This window comes from Drosophila nasuta, chromosome 3 (assembly GCF_023558535.2).
Source record: "Drosophila nasuta strain 15112-1781.00 chromosome 3, ASM2355853v1, whole genome shotgun sequence".
Taxonomy (NCBI): Eukaryota; Metazoa; Arthropoda; class Insecta; order Diptera; family Drosophilidae; genus Drosophila; species Drosophila nasuta.
Window position 1 is genome coordinate 53,406,067 of NC_083457.1, and position 18,686 is coordinate 53,424,752.

General features: G+C 40.5%; 2 protein-coding genes across 8 annotated transcripts in view; one reads left to right on the forward strand and one right to left on the reverse strand.

The window, feature by feature from the left end:
* Positions 1-13,874, forward strand: part of LOC132794308 (uncharacterized) — a 35,970-nt gene extending 22,096 nt beyond the window's left edge. The window contains exons 3-7 of the mRNA XM_060804666.1: positions 7,466-7,724; positions 8,897-9,141; positions 9,200-9,427; positions 10,829-10,980; positions 11,049-13,874. Coding sequence (XP_060660649.1) covers positions 7,466-7,724; positions 8,897-9,141; positions 9,200-9,427; positions 10,829-10,980; positions 11,049-13,052 — 2,888 coding nt within the window. The 3' untranslated portion in view covers positions 13,053-13,874. The remainder of the gene's footprint in view (positions 1-7,465; positions 7,725-8,896; positions 9,142-9,199; positions 9,428-10,828; positions 10,981-11,048) is intronic.
* Positions 13,875-14,704: 830 nt separating this feature from the next.
* The window catches only part of LOC132788600 (IQ motif and SEC7 domain-containing protein 1), a 47,919-nt gene continuing 43,937 nt past the window's right edge, over positions 14,705-18,686 (reverse strand). For all 7 annotated transcript variants that reach the window (XM_060796086.1, XM_060796091.1, XM_060796089.1 and 4 more), the window contains 3 exons: positions 17,155-18,392; positions 16,259-17,093; positions 14,705-16,192 (listed from right to left, as the gene is read on the reverse strand). In XM_060796086.1, coding sequence (XP_060652069.1) covers positions 15,702-16,192; positions 16,259-17,093; positions 17,155-18,392 — 2,564 coding nt within the window. In that variant the 3' untranslated portion in view covers positions 14,705-15,701. The remainder of the gene's footprint in view (positions 16,193-16,258; positions 17,094-17,154; positions 18,393-18,686) is intronic.

Genomic DNA, 18,686 nt, shown 5'->3' on the forward strand with positions numbered 1-18,686 from the left:
CAAACACTCAAAGCGAAAGTTTCACTGCATTTTAATTGCAGTTCTTTCGAGTGTCGATTTAATAGAGTTAAAGCCAGCTAAAGTTTATAGAGAAAGAGAGACAGAGAGAGATAGAAAGAGAGACCACTTTATGTGTTTGCTTTTCGACTTTGTTTTATTTTTGTGTTTGTATTTTTTGTGCATTGTGCACTTAATCGGAGAGCTGGTAAAACAGCCGTAAGGCGTTGTCTCTGGCAACTCCCCATTTGCGAGTGTCTATTTACCGAATGCCTATTACCAATTGCCAATTGCTGTTTTGCTATTTGCTATTTGTTGTTCGCTGTTTGCTGTTTTTTGCCATTTACCATTTGTCGGCTAATGCAATTAAAATTAATAAACGAAAATCAAACGAATCCACACCGACAATTACTTAACGAATTATTATCAATTGCAATTGTGCTGCGGCATTTTTTACTACTTCTTTTTTTGTTTTCTTTAGCGATTCCAACTCGTTTTGACCAGCATTATTATACCCGCTACCCATAGGGTAGAAATGTATTATAACTTCATGCTTCCAGGATCTGAGTTGCTTTCGGTGGCAATTTGGTATATTTTGAGGGTAGTACTATATCAACAGACCAAATATATGTGAGCTTTGGTATATTTTAGTATTTTTGTTGTATGTTAGAAGAATATTATAACTTCGTGACTTTAGGCTTTTTTAATGTAATAATATATTAATATATCAAATATAGTTTTCGGTATATTTTTAGTATTTTGTAGTATTCTAGAGGAGTATTATAACTTCATGCTTCCAGGATCTGTGTTGCTTTCGGTGACAATTTGGTATATTGAATGTACATATGTATATCTAAATGTGGTACTATATGTATATACCAAACATCGCCTTTAGTATATTTTAGGTTTTTGAGAAAGGGTATTATAACTTCGTGACTCCAGGATCTTAGTAGCTTTGACTGACAATCTGGTATATTTTGAATATAGGGTTTTATCAGTATACCACATTTAGTCTTTGGTATAATTATTACTATTATAACTTGGTGCTTCCAGGATTTGAGTCGCTCTTGAATCAATATACCAAATATAGCTGGTGGTATATTTTTGTATTTTTGTGGTATATTTGAAAGGTACTATAACTTTGGGTTTCCAGAATTGAAGTTGATTTGACTGACAATCTGGTATATTTTGAATGTAGTACTATATCAATATACCAATTATAGCCTTCAGTATATTTAGTATTTTATGGTATATTAATTTGCTATAATATAACAATAATACCTAATATACAATATAGTCTACGGTATATTTTAGAACTTTTATGGTATATTAATTTGGTATATTATAATTATAATACCGCACTGTCTTCCTTTTAGTCAGTATGGCTAACGGGTGTATCACTGTCGAGCATACTCGACAGTAGCTTACATGTTTACTACTTCTTTTTGTTTTGCTTTGCGATTCCAACTCGTTTCTGGCTGCATTATTGTTATTATTGCTATTTCTTTTGGGCGATCTTGTGTTTATCGTTTAAGGAAGTGTTAATTTATTTGCAGCTTCCCCAGCGATTGTTGAGATTCCCCAGAGAGACGAAGAAATAGCAACAACAACAACAAAAAGTAGAAAACAACAAAAAAAATAATAATAAATTGCCACTGATAGCTAAAAATTATTGATTATTTCGAAATGGACAGCGTTTAAATGTTTATGGTGTCCGCAGTCGTCGTCGTCGTCGTTGTTGTTGATTCACTGTCTGAGTTGTTGTTGTTGTTGTTAGTTGAATCGCTGGCGGTTATGAGATCAAACAAAACAACGCGAAAATGTGCCAACAACACGATACGATAGCTGCGCAGATTTCCTCTTTTATTTTAAAGTCTCTCGGTTTCTTTTCTTTTTGTGTTTTTCTAATAATAATACCCAGTGAAAAACAACAGCGAGGGAGAGAAAAAATCATACATCAAGATTATTGTAACTCGCGGCAATTGCATCACAGTAATGGCCAAAGCAACAACAACTAAAAACTAAAAAAAACAAAAGCAACAACTGCAAATCGGCTGGAAAAAAATGGAAATCGCAAGAAACATTTTTCATTTGCATAAAAATGCATGGCAAAAAACTACAAGCGCTAAAAATGTTTGCCGCATGTTGCGCAGCATGACGAAAACAAGGAGGGTAGAGGGGTGGAAGGGGGGAGGAAAGGAGGCTGGGTAGTGGGAGGTAGACGAAACAACCTTCAAGCTACAAAACACTTGACTCCATAGCTCAGCGCGGGCAGCGTTGACGTCGCTTTGGTTTGATTGAACACAAGGATATGTGTCCGCCGGCAACAACAACAACAATAACAGCAACAACAACATTGGCAACAATAACATAAACTAAAGTGCAGTCAAGTCAACTGCGATACTACAATAACAAGTAACAACTGACAACAACAAAAGCAACAACAACAATGGCGCAACGTCCACAATTTGAGGCAAAACGCAACACTTTCACTCTACTTAAGACGGATGAGGCGATTGAGGGAGGAGCGACTCCGACCGGGAAGGGGAAGGGGGAGAGAGGGCAGAGAACGCAAGGGGGGGAGACAAGATCGCGTTGGTGGGAAAATCATTTGCCGTGTCCCTCGTCGTCGTCTCCTTCGTTCGCTTTTGATATTTATTATCATTTCGCGCGGCGTTTCGTTGCAACGGCAACGACAACTGCAACTGCAACGGCAACTGCTGCATGCAACTCCGCGTTGCAGTCACTAAGATTATCATTTGCATGAACACAAGTCTCCCCAATTGCGGGTTGATCAATCAAACAATCAATTTTGACTCGACTCCGGTTACTCCGGCGTAAACCTGATGCTCTGCTCCACTTCACAAGGGATAGCCAAAGTTGTTGTTATAGCTACAAGCTAAATCGGTAGAAAATAAATATAAAATATTCAACAAAATATAATAAACATTTTGCATAAAGCTACATGGCTTCAAAGTGCAAAACTTACATTATAAAATTCCCAAAAGTAAAACTTTGTTTATACCCATACTTTATGGTTACATATGAGTAATTCAGAATGATTTGAATATATGATTATTATTCTATATATTATATATATAATTCATATGTATGAAATATTCAACACAACATATCGATTCTATAATTTCTACATACTAATTCTTCGATATTTTGCTCTTCTAAAAAGTGAGAGAAACTTTTTTCAATTCTCTGCTTTACTTCTCACAAAATTTTTGTAACTTTTTGGTTAATTTTAACTAAAGTCACAAAAATTAATGTAATTTGACAAGTGATAGTAGGATTATTTTTTAATTTTTTTTTCAACCTTTATTGAAATGATTAAATCATGTTTGGATCTTAGGCTCATAAAAGTTGTAGACCAAAAACTTTTTTTTTTGGAAATTTGTTGTATTTATTGATTAATATCTCTAATTGATATATCTCATGATGCAACTTTAAATCAATATATCCATTACTTATCTACAAGTTTTTTCTTTATCTTGATGAATAAGTTTTGGGCTTTGGGTATTTTCATATATGTTCATCAATATATATTTCATGACTTGATAGCAAACTTTTAAATTCACATAAATGTATTTAAGCGTAACATTTAAAATATATTTACATATATTGAACTCATATTCCAATGAAATGAACCTTGGCTTCAGCAATATTCATCTTTGTGAATTATTAAAAAAATATGCAAAAATGCCAAATACAAGGTTATGTTATAAATCAATGTATTAGATGAAGAGTGTTAATATTCATATAAACACTTTAGCATGAATAAGTATTTAGTTTTCTAGGAATTTGTGTTGATAAATATTAATATTTTGCAAGCATACATTGCTAAATATTTAAGTATCAAATAGTTTTTGTGCTCAGCTGTTTGCAGCACAAAAGGAAGCTGTTATGATCCCAACCAAAATATTTATTTGGCCATAAAAACAGTCAAGGCTGGCTGCTGCATTGCAACAGAAAGTCAAGGCTTAAGGTCCTGGCTTTGCATTTTAAATATGATACTCACATACAAATAAACACACACACACTCACTTGGCCATTGGCCACACACAAAAATATATAAAATAAAAAACATTGAATGCTTGCCATGTTTTGCGAGCTGCTTTATATGCATAACGTAAAGGAAAAACAAGAGCAACGGCTGTAAAATTGTTGTCCTATGTTGGCAATCATGCCGCAGATGATATATGAGTTCATATATGGGATATTTGTTTTATGAGGATGCTTTTGGCACTCGCGCAGAGTTGCTCAATTTATGGGCTGGGCGATGCCAAAGCCAAAACCCGCAACTGATAAGCGAAGGCAAATAAATTGCAGTGTTGCAGTGGCAGTGTTGCAGTGGCAGTGTTGCAGTTGCACCTTGGCATTCAGATTGAGATTGAGTGCAATTTCAATTGCAGTCTTTGCAAGTGGACGATTAAGCGGCAAACAAATTTGTTGCTCGTTGTCGTTGTCATTTTGTGCGCAATGTGAAAGTGCGAATGCAGCAGGTGTTATTACTCGTACTCCAAAAAAGGGGAGGGAAGAGAGGAGTAAAGAGTTGCAGTCGCCCATCAAATGGCGCTAATTGTCCTTGACGATGGTGCCATCCCACATGGCATTTTGATGTTGCGTTTGCGTTTTGCGCAAATTGCTGCCGGATAAAGCGCAACAACAGCAACAACAACAACAACAGCAGCTGCAACTGCAACTGCTGCAACAGAAAGTGAAAACTTGAAAAATTATGCAACTGCCGCAAGGACGTTGTTGCCACGAGGCTGCCGCAGAGGTCGTCACACACTTGGTCTCATTTTGCCGCATGCCCCAGCTCCCACTCCTCTCTGTTGTCTCTTGTCTCTTGCAATGTTGCAATGTTGCAGCTTGCTTCGGGGGCGTGTTGTAAAGTTTGCTGTTGCTTGCGCTTTTTGGAGGTTAAGCTCGATGCAAGTAGGAAGCATTGTTGGAGGCGCCTCCACAAATTGATGGCGACAATGCGGCAGCCAAACTGAGATCCAAACACATGAGACATCTCGAGACATGAAGCAAACGCGACAGAAGACAAGCGACAACCGACATGGGACATGATTTGATGCTCATAATTGTTGTCTTTTGTTGTCGATGTCGTCGTTGCTTTTGCTTTTGCTGGGTGCGCATTTTAATTAAGTATACGACGCGTGAACAATGCATTAGAAAATATATGTGTATAAGCTTTTTTTATACAAAAAATCATTTGGCAATTGCCTTATTAGGCTTTGCGCTTGCCACAAACTCTGCGCTGCATGTGCAACCTGTGTGGCTACGTGCCCCACGACGCTCCTCAAGATCACAGGGTGCCCAACTGTGCGGGGGCAGCTGCAACACTAAAAAGTTCGGCGGAAGCTGAAACACAACGAACGACAAGTTGACAAGCGCACGACGAGGTGTGATCGATTGATAAATAGATGGGGAGCGACAACGTTAATTGGAACACAAGAGGAAAAAAGGGGAGAGAGAAGTGTTAATGAGGGGGAAGAATTGGTAATGAGGTGGAAAAAGAGATGCAGATAAATATAGAGATAGGTAAGGAGAGAATGGAAAGAAGGCAGAAATGAGTACAGATTTTAATGTGAATTTTGAGGAAGTTCAAAAAAATGAGGATTTGATTTTAGATACTGATCCTGATAATAGAAATAGATCAAATTTACTTTTCATAAAGATGCAGATAATAACAACTAAAAACTAGAACTAAAGAATTTGCAGATAAATATAAAGACAGTTTGGAGAAGAGATGAATGAGAAGATAATGGAATAAAGACAGAAATTGCAGAATGAATAAGTAGAGATTTTAAAATGTTTTTAGAAGAAGTTAAAAAGAATGAGGAGTTGATTTTTAGATACTGGTACTGACAATAGAAAAATATTAAATTTGCCTTTAAACTTTATAAAAATAAAGAAAATTAATAAATATGCTGATAATAACAACTAAAAGCTGGAAGTAAAGACTTAGTAATGAACTTGAAAAGAGATGCAGATAAATATGAAGGCAGTTTGAGGAGGAGATGAATGAGAAGAGTATAGAATGAAGAGAAAAAACTGCAGATGAATGATAATAAATTTTAAATTTGATGTCTTGCTTTTTAAAAATAGTTGGATAGAAATAAGTGAAATATATTACACGTAGTAACAACAGAAAAAGATCGAATATGCCTTTAAAAGTATATAACAACTAAAAGCTAAACTGAATTCATAGAACTGAAAAATTAGTAATGAACTTTAAAAAGAAATAGAGATAAATAAAGAGACTGTTTGAAAAAAAAAACATGATAGGAATGAAGGCAAGAAACGGAAAGTTTTGAAGACAAAAATAAAAAATTGAAAAAGCTGAGAAGAGTTTACATAGTGAGAAAAGAATGAGGACGAATTTGAAAAGAATATTGATATCATTAAAGTAGTATATGTTACAAAAGCGAAATACGAAAGTACTTTCAAACGCCAATAACGTTTACTGTAACATTTGTTGTCATTTAAATTATATATATCAAGTGTAGTGATTATCAAGAATTACTCAAATTAATATTGTGTCAAAAGACTTAGAAATAAATAATTTGCATGAAGATATTCAGTTCGAGTTTGCTGCTCTTATAAAGTTGTTCCCATTTAATTTCTTGATGTTAATATTCACGAAGAGAATAACAGCAAGAATCAAATTTGAAGATAACTTAATATTCATAAAAATAACAATAACACGAAGCGGTATTGTAAAAGCGACAGATTCGATTTGTAAATCACATAATTCATAAACTCATAAAAATACTTAGGAGAACATAAATCTGTAAGGAATGCAAAGATTTCACAAAACTTATAAATAAATCACTTCGAATCATGCTGGATTTAGAGGCAAATAAGAGATTGATCAACTAATGGAAAATTGTGAAAGAGCAAAACACTCAAGAGAGCCAAAAATAAACGAATGACAAAATGGCAAATCCAATTGAAAACTGGAGCAAAGCACTTAGCGGCACATCTCTTGCCTCTCCACCCCGCCTCCCTCTTCCCCATCCGACGTTGCAAAGTGCGTGTGGCAGTACGTTTAATTAGCCGAGCATGTAACATCCAACAACCAAACATCAAATGCCAAAATGCCAGACGGAGAGCAACTGAATCAGAGACGCACACAGAGTCAAGGTTTTGACCATTCACATTCACATTCACTTACTCGCACTCGCCTGGCCTGGCCAAGAGCATCAGCATCAGTATCAACAGCAGCCCGGGTGGTCACCCAAAATGCCAATCCATTTAGTTGTTGGGGAAAAATGCGAGCGAGCGCGTTGCACTGTTTATACCAAATGTGGCAGCTTGGCCCCTCAAAGTTGACCATTTTGAGTGCAAGTTCCAAACAATTTTTAGTTTTAGACATGGTCTGACCGCTTCTCCTTGGTTTCATTTTTATTTACTGTTTTTTTTCTGTCTTGTTTTTGGCTAATTGCAGGTGACATTGACGATTGCATTGTGACGCCAACAGTTCAGGGACAGTTCACCCCGCTGCCCGAAGCACTGTGCGATGTCATCATGGACCTCACAGCCGAGGGTCAATCGGCGACCATCGAGCATGTGCGCAGCAAGCTGGGAGTCCGCTTTCCACACATGACCACGCCCGGCATGGAGGTCATCTACGATACGCTCGCCCAGCTGATGCAGGAGCAGAAGATCTACCAGACAGCCAAGGGTTACTTCATCTTCACGCCAGAGTGAGTAGCATATTGAAATCAATGCATTGAAAAGAGAAGAATGTTTCAAGCCTAGAATTTTGTTGGTAGTTTAAATTTAAAGATCAAGTGTTGAACATAAAGTTGCATTTAAAATATGCATAGAGGTAAAATGAAAGAGTGCAATAAGAGGAAGAATATTTCAAGCAGTGTACTTCATAACATAGTTTGTTCATCAAATTTTCCGAGAAGATAAAAGTCATTGTATTTAAAAGAGTTTAAATTGAAATATATGTATTTTATATTTAAAATTTAAATATATGTATTTTATATTTATTTCAATTTAAACTCTCCTATAAATAAGTTTCATCTCTGACCAGCACTTTCAATTATTCAATTTAATCAATAAATGAATGGAAATAACGCTATTTACTATATAACGTAAAAACAAGTAAGAAAGCTACAGTCGAGAGTGCTCAACTGTGAGATATCCGCTGACAATTTTCAATACAAGAAAAGCATTACGGTATTCATTTTAAAAAATACTTAAATATACCGATGGCTATATTGTGTATATCGACATACTATTATACTGAAAATATACCATAGAGGTTAAATATATTAGACCGTCAAAAGTAACATAGACGCAAGCGCAGCAGGCGCTTTTTTTCGAACAAAACTACGAGTATTTTTTAAATAGCTTCTACACTTACAAAAAATACCGGAATATACCGAAGGCTATATTTGGTATAGAAATATACTATTACGTTCAAAATATACCATAGGGTTCTACAACTACAAAAAAAACATTAATATACCAAAGCCTATATTTAATATATCGAAACACAATTGCATTCAAAATATACCATAAAGTTGGGTAAAGGAACAAACCAAACTATTTCTTAAATAGCTTCTTCAACTGAATTTCATTTTATTGCAAACCAAACCCAAATATTATTCATATCAAAAGTAATTTTATTTGACTTTTATACAGAATCAAATTTAACTTAAACGAATTATTGTTGATTAAGGATGATTCTTAAATTGTATTACTAAAATTTGATTTCATTCAAGCTGTTCAAAGTTATACAAAAAGCTTTCGCATGCATATTTAAAGTGCTATTATGTTTTTTTGGGATTGAAGTTTCATGCTTTAAAAACTTCTTCAATATCTGCATTCATCATCCAAACTAATTCCTTTTCTCCTTCAACAGACGACGACGCAGTCGCTCGCGACCGCGCAGCAATCATCACCAGCACAGCAACAGCGGCAGCTTGGCGTACTCACAGCTGGCGGAGGAGGAGCAGCAACAGGATGTGGTGCCACCTGAGGCACGCACCATGCTCATGTCCAATGCTGAGGCTCTGCACTCGCTCTACGGCGAAATATCCACGGAACGGGACGGTGATCTAACCCATCAGTGTATACAAACCAATCTGGCGGATGTCATCTGTGGTGGTAAGTGAAGAGAATGTTTCCCACTTCAACCTTACTTCATCAATGTTTTGTTTTGCAGGCAATCCCAATGATAAGATCATCTATCCGCGTGCGGCCAAGCGACGCAGTGCATCATTTCCGACACCGCGCAGCCTGGAACGTCGGCACAGTTTGCGGCTCTTTGGCTCATCGAAGCGCCTGCAACGCTGCGCCTCCACACGCAGCCTGTCCAAGACCTACGCCCAGACACTCAACACCACGGACAGCAGCAGTTCGGAATACCAAAGCACAGATTCGTCATCACCCAGTGAGTAGCAAACCAATAGAGTTAAGAGTAAACTTCGCGATGAACGAGATGAGAGAAGCAGACAGAAGTCATCATATTGAAATTCTATCTATTAAACCTTCCGTCTGCTTGCTTAAAATCTTAATCAGCCTTACAATTAGTGATGCCAAACTTGGCTATTAGTTTGCTATGAACCCCACGCAGTTCATTTCCACTATAGCTAATCACTTCCTATACTCCCAATTCAACAAAAACCAATTACTAGATTAGTTTCTAAAATTTGGTAATTTTATAGTTTATGACATTTAAAACTCTTCTAGCACACATTTCTATTATAGTTTATTACATTTAAAAATCTTCCAGCACACATTTTTATTAAGCACTTAACAGCTGTGAACTTTAAAATAGCAGTGCGACAGAAAAAGAACTACATAACAGTTTTTTTTGCATATGGGTAATTCTCTGAGGGATGTCGCGTGCGACAAGGTTTTCAGTTACAAAAAAAAACATATTCTGAAACAATTTTAAAAATAAGTAAAGGTTATTTTTATAGCTCTAGATTAGTACTTTAATTAGAGCTAAGAATGGTTTTCGATTTTTTTTCTGTTTTGTTTTCTGATCTGATAATTGCAAAAATTAACAAATTCGTACGCAAAACCAAAAAATGAACGAATTTATATATTTTATCGTAAAACAGAATAAGTTACTAAAATCAATCTTAGCTCTAAAAATAGTGCTAATCCAAAGCTTTAAGAAAAACTTTCACTTAACTTTAAAATGTTTTAGTTTATGTTTTTTGTTGTCACTGAAAAGCTGTTCGCACGCGACATTTACCAGAGAATTACCCATATTCCTTTTTGTTAGTTGATCGCTTGCATATTGTTTTTGTTAAATGAAACATAGAGATAAGAAATTAGCAAAAACTCCATTAGATTTGTTCAATTATTCTGTTATTTTAATATTTTTACACAAGTGCACAACATTTTGACTGCACACTGAAATATCAGTTTTTGATTTCTACTTGTTTCGAATGAATATATTTTTTTTTTTTTATATCTTCTTTTCCAATAAATATTAAAGAGAATTTGGACTTACTCTTAACATTTGAAGTTACATGAACTCTAATCTTTTAAAACTTAAAAAAAATCACTGTAAATATTCAGAGTATTAGGAACTACGCTAATTAGGCCCTTAATAGACTCCATCCGTTGTTCAGTTTTAAGTAATTAGACTTTAATTTGATATAATTTGTTGCGGAAGAGAACATTTTGAAGTCAAGGTTTAGTGTAGAATGATGCCGCTTTAAAAAATATTGTATTAACTAGACTAAATCGCTTTGAATGTGGAAGATCATTTATAAATCAAGCTACTATTAAAGATACCGCCTCGAATTTAACTGATGCAATGTTTTTTCCTTTACAGAAAAAGGATCTTTGCTCTCACGGCTGTTCCGACGCAGCGGACGCGCCAAGCAGCGCCAGATTGAGACTTATTCGGCGCAGTTTCCACCTGCCGAATGGTTCAATACACGCGCCGTGCATCTGCACAGTGTGGGCACCCAGACTGCAGATCACGTGAGTAATTCTGAATATTATACTCGTATTAACTATCATATTAATCCCTCTTCCTCTCCTCTCTTTAGGACATGCCCGCTGTTCATACGCTGTCCAATTCGACGTTCTACGATGGCTCCGAGCTGAGCCAACGTTCGTCGACGCTGCCGCGCCGCCATCGCCGTCACATGTCCAGCGAGTCGACGTTCCTGATCTCCTCCAGGGACTGCTCGCCGATACGCCGCCGTTCGCCCGTCTACTGCAGCAGCTCGCTACCTCGCTCCACGCAGTCCATACCAGCTAGCAGCAGCAGCAGCAGCGCCGTCGTCAATCACAATCACATCAAAATGAATCATTCGTCGGCAACGCTCTCACGACTGCCAAACGGCGCAGCGCCACAACAGAAAACTGCACAAAAATCGGTGATTGGCAAGCACATCTTCGAGAGTTCTTCCCCGGCACGCAGCTCCACGCTAAAGTCCGCCTCAGCGTCGCCGGTGAAGCGGCAAACGGACATCAACAGTGTCATCAACGGTTGCACGGACAACAAGCTCGGGTATCGCAGTCTGCAGAGCAGCGGCCCCTCCAGCCTGGAGTCGTGCAAGACATCGATGCTGGCGAGCGGCCCCTCGAGCATTGACAGCGGCAAAGTCTCGTTCAGCCAGAAGACGAGCGGTCACTCTAGTCTCGACTCCCAATGCTCCACAAACACAGCCGTTGTGGCACCCACACCCACAACCACAACAACAGGCAGCGGCAGCACACGTTCCATCCTCCTCTTGAATGGTTCGCCACGTGGCACGCCACGTCATCAGGCGATGCGAGCGCGTGTTGCTGAAGCGCAGGCGCAACGACAACGAGCCAGCACTCCGAGTCGCATCCTAGAGGAGCTGTCGTATCCCACAACAACAACAGCGCAGAATGGAGTGCCCAACTCGAGCAGCAACAACTCGATTACGCTGCAGGTGACGACGAGCTCCAATCAGAGCATTCCCAGCACCAAGATCTTTGTGCAGAACTCGCCAGTGCGGAGTGTGATCACGCTGGAGAATGGCAAAATGCTGGAGAACTCGAATGTGTTCATCATCAACAACGAGACGATGACCAACGAGAAGGGCGAGATCATCAAGAAGACGCTCTCCAAGCAGTCAACGCCAGCTGCCTCAAACACAGCTTCTTCCATGCCCATGGCCACCTCAACACCTGTGCGTCCCGAGTCGGTGCCAGAGCAGCCGCTAAGCGAAACGGAGGCCAACTCGGAGACCTGTGATTCCATTTCCTTCATCAGCGAGAGTTCACCCGAGAACACGGCAACGGAAACGCCTTCCTACGATGGTGGCAAGTATGCCAAGAACACCAACAACGATGCTACCATGAACAACAGTCGCAAGTTGTGTCTGCAGCTGGCCAATGGCATTGCCTACAAGAACAATGTGCTCAAGAATGAATCCCAACCCAATTCACCCATTGGGGAGCAACAGCAGCCACTGAAGTTGGCTGCGCTGGCCAAGCAGGACTTTGAGATCGCTGGCTCGGTGGGGAATTTGCATTTCTATGAGAAGCACTCCAAGGACAAAATGATGAACAACAGCAGCAGCAGCGATCTGAAGAATCTGTGCTACGAGTCCGTTTGTCAGCTGCAAAAGTGTTCCATGAATGGCGATGAATTGGCGCTGGCGCATCTGCTGCAAAAGTCCAGCAATCCGCTGGGAAGTGAGCCCAATCTGGCTTTAAAGGATCATGCGAACGACAAGGCCATCGACAAGGAGGCCATGGATAGGCGGCTCAGTCTGACCAAGGAATCGCTGGAGCAGGGCATGGGCAACGTGCTCAACGCTGGCAACGAAGAGCTCTACAACTTTCCAAGCCTCACGGATCTGTCCTTCAACTTCACATCGCTGGCGGCACGCAAAATACTGCAAGGCGTCAGCCTGAACAGCATCGATACCCTGGTGGAGCTGAACATGGCTGCAGCGGCGGCTGCTGCGGTGGCAGCGAGTAGTGCCCAGGAGAAGCAACAGAATAACCAGGCGGCAACGACGGCAGCGACTGCAACAGCAGCTTCGGTCTGCACAGACTTTGGCATGGTCTAGAAGTAACCAATCGTAGTTGGAGGCGCCTCCGGCCAAACAGAGCAGCTCTGTTTGGCAACGGATGCCGCTTCATCCTTAGCATAATCAAAACGAACCGTAGAGGAAGCGAGATAGAGAGAGAGAGAGCGAGAAATCGAACTGCATTTGGCAAGCAAATTTAATTGCGAAACTCTGTAATTTATGTTTTAATAATCGACTGTCGATTCGATTTGTTTTGTAGCCGCAATTCTTTTTTTTTATTTGTCCGTGTGTATTTGCAATTTCTTTAAATATCGGAAGCAATTTTATTATTTACAGTGCCAAAATATGTTTAGTTTAATTATAATGTTTATATACTTTGTACGTACAAGTCGAAGAATCGATTTCCCAACAACAACACCAACAAACACAACCACAATCCCAATACACACACGCAACACACTCGCGAATCATCCGGAATGCATCTGAAAGAGTTTGCAAGTGCAATTTATTTGTAAGTAGAGCGAAGAAGAGAAAAGAGAGAAAGAGAGAGCAGAGCAGCTCGCAGCATTTTTATGTAAAGTTTTATATTCTTTACCTCTGCTTAGGATCCCGTGTTTAATGCTTAGTTCTTGTATATTTGTTTAAAGCAATAATCGTTTAGACTAACACGCTGATAATTGTAACCAACACACAACAAACACACACACCCACACACACACACTCACACACATACTACGAATATAGAATTTAGCACATACAGAAATATATACAATAATTTTGTACAAGGCCTTAATTAGTAGAGTCAGCAATAATACGATAAGTTGAAATCACTAATAAACATATACAAATTTATACAAACGAAATGCGTAAAAATCGTTTTTATTTTATATGGAAAGCTGGTTTGAATATGCATGAGTATTGCCTTTTCAAATATTAAGAATTATTTAAAGAAAAGTTGCCGCTCCACTCTAAAAAATTAGATATTCCAGCAAAAAATAGTCTCTCATATACTAATTTGCTATTCAAATTTTGGCGCCCACTTCAATGCAAGCAAACGTGACAAGCAACGACAAATTAAAACAAGCGCCCAAAAGATGAAAAACGATCATTTAAAAAAGGCGCCTAAAAGATGCAACAAAAATTTTTCGAAAAATTTGGTGCATTTACTTGCTGCTCATTTCTGTTCGCCTGGTATTTCAGTCAGAATTTACAGGCTTTGCCAGCGGTTTCCAGAGTTCGGAGCCAGCACACACACACATACATAATTACACACATACACACGCAATGTGTGCCACCAACACATGTGCACATTCACACACACACACACACACACATATATATGGCGACGCTGAAAATGTCAAGCAAACAGTCAAATTTCTGACCGAAGTACCAGGCGAACAGAAATGATCAGCAAGTAGCAGAATGCACTTTGAGTGACATTGAAATGGCGTGAGTGAGAGTGATGAGTAAGTGAGAGTGGAGTATGTAAGAGTGATGAGCATGAGTTTTTTTCTAGTTATGAGTCAAAGTGTTCTATCACGAATGATTGAGCTTTTTGTTTGAGGGATCGCTGTATTTGAATTTTGACTGCTGAATTGGTTCAGTCAACTTTAAATAAATCATTAATATATTTTATTATTTAAGCAAGAATAAATAAAATATTTATATGATTAGTAAAAAAAACAAAATCATTGGTATTATTTCTTTTCATTTATTTAAATTTTTAAGTCTTTTGCTTTTTCATATACATATCGGGTGTTTTGCTTTTTTCCATACACATTTTGCGTTTTCATTTATCGATATCGTTATCATTACCATTATTGTTATTATTATTATTGTAATTGTAATTATTATTGGTATTTAATATTATTAATCAATATTTTAGGTTTTGGGTAGTTTTGGCTCTATAAATATGAATAATTATAGCTAATTGCTTTTAAGTTAATATTCATGGTATATACACTCACACAAAAAGATTGAGAGAGATATATATATATAGATATATGTATACTCGAACTGCCGATCGACTGATTGGTTTTCTAGTTACACAAACATAATTATTGTATAGGGGAAGGAGGGGGGGTAGTAATAATATACAAAGTAATATAGCTACGTCGTGTATAAGTATATATAAATATATATATATCGATAGAAAGAGGGATTGGATTAGATACAAAAGAAAAGAAGAGAAAAATGCTAGACCAAAAGATTTGGTTACGAGTATGCGATTATCGTTAGGGGGTATTTTCCATATATGTAGTAGATATATGCGTAGATATAGTAGATATCGTGTGTAGTATATATGTATATGTTGTATGTGTATATGTACAATTAGTTTTGGAAACTTACTTAAACCGTTAAGTGTAAATCGCGTAGAATAGACGAAAATTGTAATTTATGTACATGAATATTATAATTAATTAATTCATAATTATTAGCAGAGAGAACGAAGGAACATTTAAGAATATTTGTTGTTTTCTTTTTTTCTAATGTAGCTACTTCTGGTGTTACGGGAAATGGCGTTCGATTCGTTTTCGTTTCGGGATTATCTTTTTTTTGTAACATTATTTTTGTTTTTTGGCTCATACAAAGTCGTCGGGGTCGTATGATACGTTTGAATAGATGAGTGTGTGTGTTATATTTATCGCTCGCTAATTAACTAAAGATAGTACAAATGTTGAGCCACATTTAGACCTCCGTGGAGCGTGAGTCATCAGAACGCGATGCCTTGCGCTCTCGTCCCGGAATGCGACCCATGACCACAGGTCCTGGTGCCACAGCTGCTGCAGCTTGGGCTTGAGCCTGTGCCTGTGCTTGAGCCTGAGCTTGTGCCTGCGCCTGAGCTTGTGCTTGGGCCTGGGCATGCGCCTGCATTTGAGCTGCTGCCACCTGTTGCTGCTGCAGCATCTGTTGCTGTTGCAGCAAGTATGCGGCCTGCGACTGCTGCACAAAGTTGGCATGCGTGTAAGCCTGCATTCCCGGTGCTGCGTACACATTGTTGGGCGCGCCCTGCATGTTGAAGCGGATCTTGGAGGCTGCATTGGCGGCATTAGCAGCCGCTGCTATGGCGGCTGCGTTTTCCCGGGAGGCGCTCGATGTGGTGGTCGATTGGAACGAGATGCTCATGCCGCTGTCCAGCGATCCAACGCTGCCACGACGCTGCGGCTTCTCATTGCCAACTAAAAAAGCGAGAAAGTTACATTAGTTATGGGTTTATGAAAGAGCTGCCCAACTGTCGAACTCACATTGCTCGTGCATGTCCAGCAGACTGTTGCTGAGCGCGCTGCGCTTTAGCTGCGAAGAGTCCGCGGAGTTGGGCGCCTGTTCGCCGGCTGCTTGCGTGCCTGGCGGATAGGGACAGGGACAGACTTCGACGTCGGCGACACCGCTATCGCGATTGTCTGCGTTGCCTGTGGCACGATTGCGTGCGGACTTTTGACGTTCGAGTTCGGCCTCAATGCGCAGCGATTCCATTTCGTCCATTTCGCTGATGGACTCCTTGAGATCCTCGGCAAACTTGCAGCGATCGTGCTCGTTGCGGGCATTGAATGTGATGAGGATTTTGCCATCGACCTTCTGCGACAGCTGAATGCAGAACGGATAGTTGGGCAGATCGAGCAGGTTGACAACGGTGCCACAGAGCGGGAAACTGTTGCGGAACGTGTACGTCACTGAGGTCTTCTTCTTGCTAAAGATTTTCGTAATCACTAGCAGATCGTTGAAGAGGAACACCTCACGCTGATGCACGCCAGGACGTTCCTTCTTGTTCACATCGGGTATTTCGTACAGGCGACAATAGCAGACCAGACGACGATGAGGCAGCGCCAGATTGGGTTTCTTGCCCACAATTGTGGCCTGAACCTTCATCACTTGGGTGACGTGATCGCTGCCGGGCTTGAACTCATCGGACTTGACGCGCTCAAAGATGCCGCTCAGCATGTCCTTGTCAATGTCGTGGCAATCGTCGATGCCACGCAGATTCTTGATAAAGTCCTCGACGCGCATGCGACGCTCTGGCTTCAGATTAGGCGTATGCAGATCCGTGTTCAGCATGATGATGGCAAATGCCAGCACAAAGATCTGCAAAGTAAAGGGAATGTAAGTTAAATGAACTGTTTAAAATAAGGAAAGTTTCTCTTACCGTATCGGATGATCTCAGACGACCCACAATGTCCGCATTGCATTCGCAGTAGCGCTGCGAGAAGATCTCCATCAGTCGCTCAATCTTCTGCGCCTCGCCGGGCATCCGGAAGTATGCCTGGAACTTGCGCAACGCCACATCCACCTGCCGACCGGATAGATCGAGTTCCATGGCAAAGCAACTGAGCACCGCCATGTTGAACTGATTCTGCAGATTGCCCAAATACTCGCCAATCATTTGCCGCGAGAGTCCTTTACGGGTGATGAGGAAACGTGCCACGCCCTGTGGCGTATTCTCGAGGAAACCGCGACGTATCAAGTAGGTGATGCCCTTCTCGGGTTTCTTGTTGAACAGATTGAGACCCACACGATACTGTCGCTTCCTTATTGTCTCCGACATCTTGTAGTTCTGTGCCACGCCCGCCGCAGCAGCCGCCGCCTGCAACTGTTGCTGTTCGTGCTGCTGCTGCTCGTGTTGCTCGTACTGTGCGGCACTCGTGTGCGACGAGATCGCATGATCATCTGTGGGTGGCACGCCACCAGCTGCTGTCACCGCTGCCACCGCGACCTGCATCTGCGAGGTGACACAAACTCCTGCAGAGTCCGCCGAGTGCGTGGAGAACTGTTGTGAACTATTCAACGCAGTGCCACGTTTCCAGGTGTGCGGCGAATTGCTGCGATCCGAGCCCAAGTCGCTGTTCATGTTGCGTTCCGCTGAGGTGACGCTCGAATCCGACCCAGAGCTCTGCACCGAGGTGAGACTTCCGTTCTCCGCCGTCTTGCAGAGTCCGTTGGTACGCAGCAAAGAGGGAGGCGGCGGTGTTTGACGTTGCATCATCAGCAGCTGACTCTGTTGCTGTGCGGTGATCGAGGAGGTGCGCTTGGGCACCTCGGGTGGCACCTTCTTGCCACTGCCGCTGCCCTGGCTGCCACAGCTGGGTGTGGGCGTGGTGCTGCCGCCCTTGGGTCGCATATAGATTTGCGCTGCCGAATAGTAGGGCGTGTGTGGCGAGTGTCCGCTTGTGTTCACCCACGAGGCATTCAGCGAGGTGTCCGCCGAGCTGGCGAAGCTCAGATCATGCGGCGAGCCGTGGTAGCTGGTGTAGTACGCAGCTGTTGTGGGCATCGCCTGGGCATTGTAGTAATGCGACTCGGCTGCGTGCAGCAAATTGACGTGCGGATGCGAGGCCAAACCAGAGACTGAGGTGGTGGAGCCGCCAATCGAAACGGGGGAGGCGCCTGCAAGAGGAAATGCAAAGAATGTGTTAGTAAATATGCAATAGAACTTAACTGTATAATAACTAAAATACAACTATAGCTAATAATTATATCCACAACAAATTGGCATCTTTAACTTTGTAAAATAACAAACTATTAACAACTGAAACTATTTAACAATGCCTTTAGGTTCATGTGTCTGTCTATCCCTTCGTATAAATAACTAGATCGTTGAGTCTCTAAGAACTAAAGCTATTCAATTTGACAGTCTTAGTAAGCGAAGTTAAATCTCATTTATAATACCGTTCCCACCAC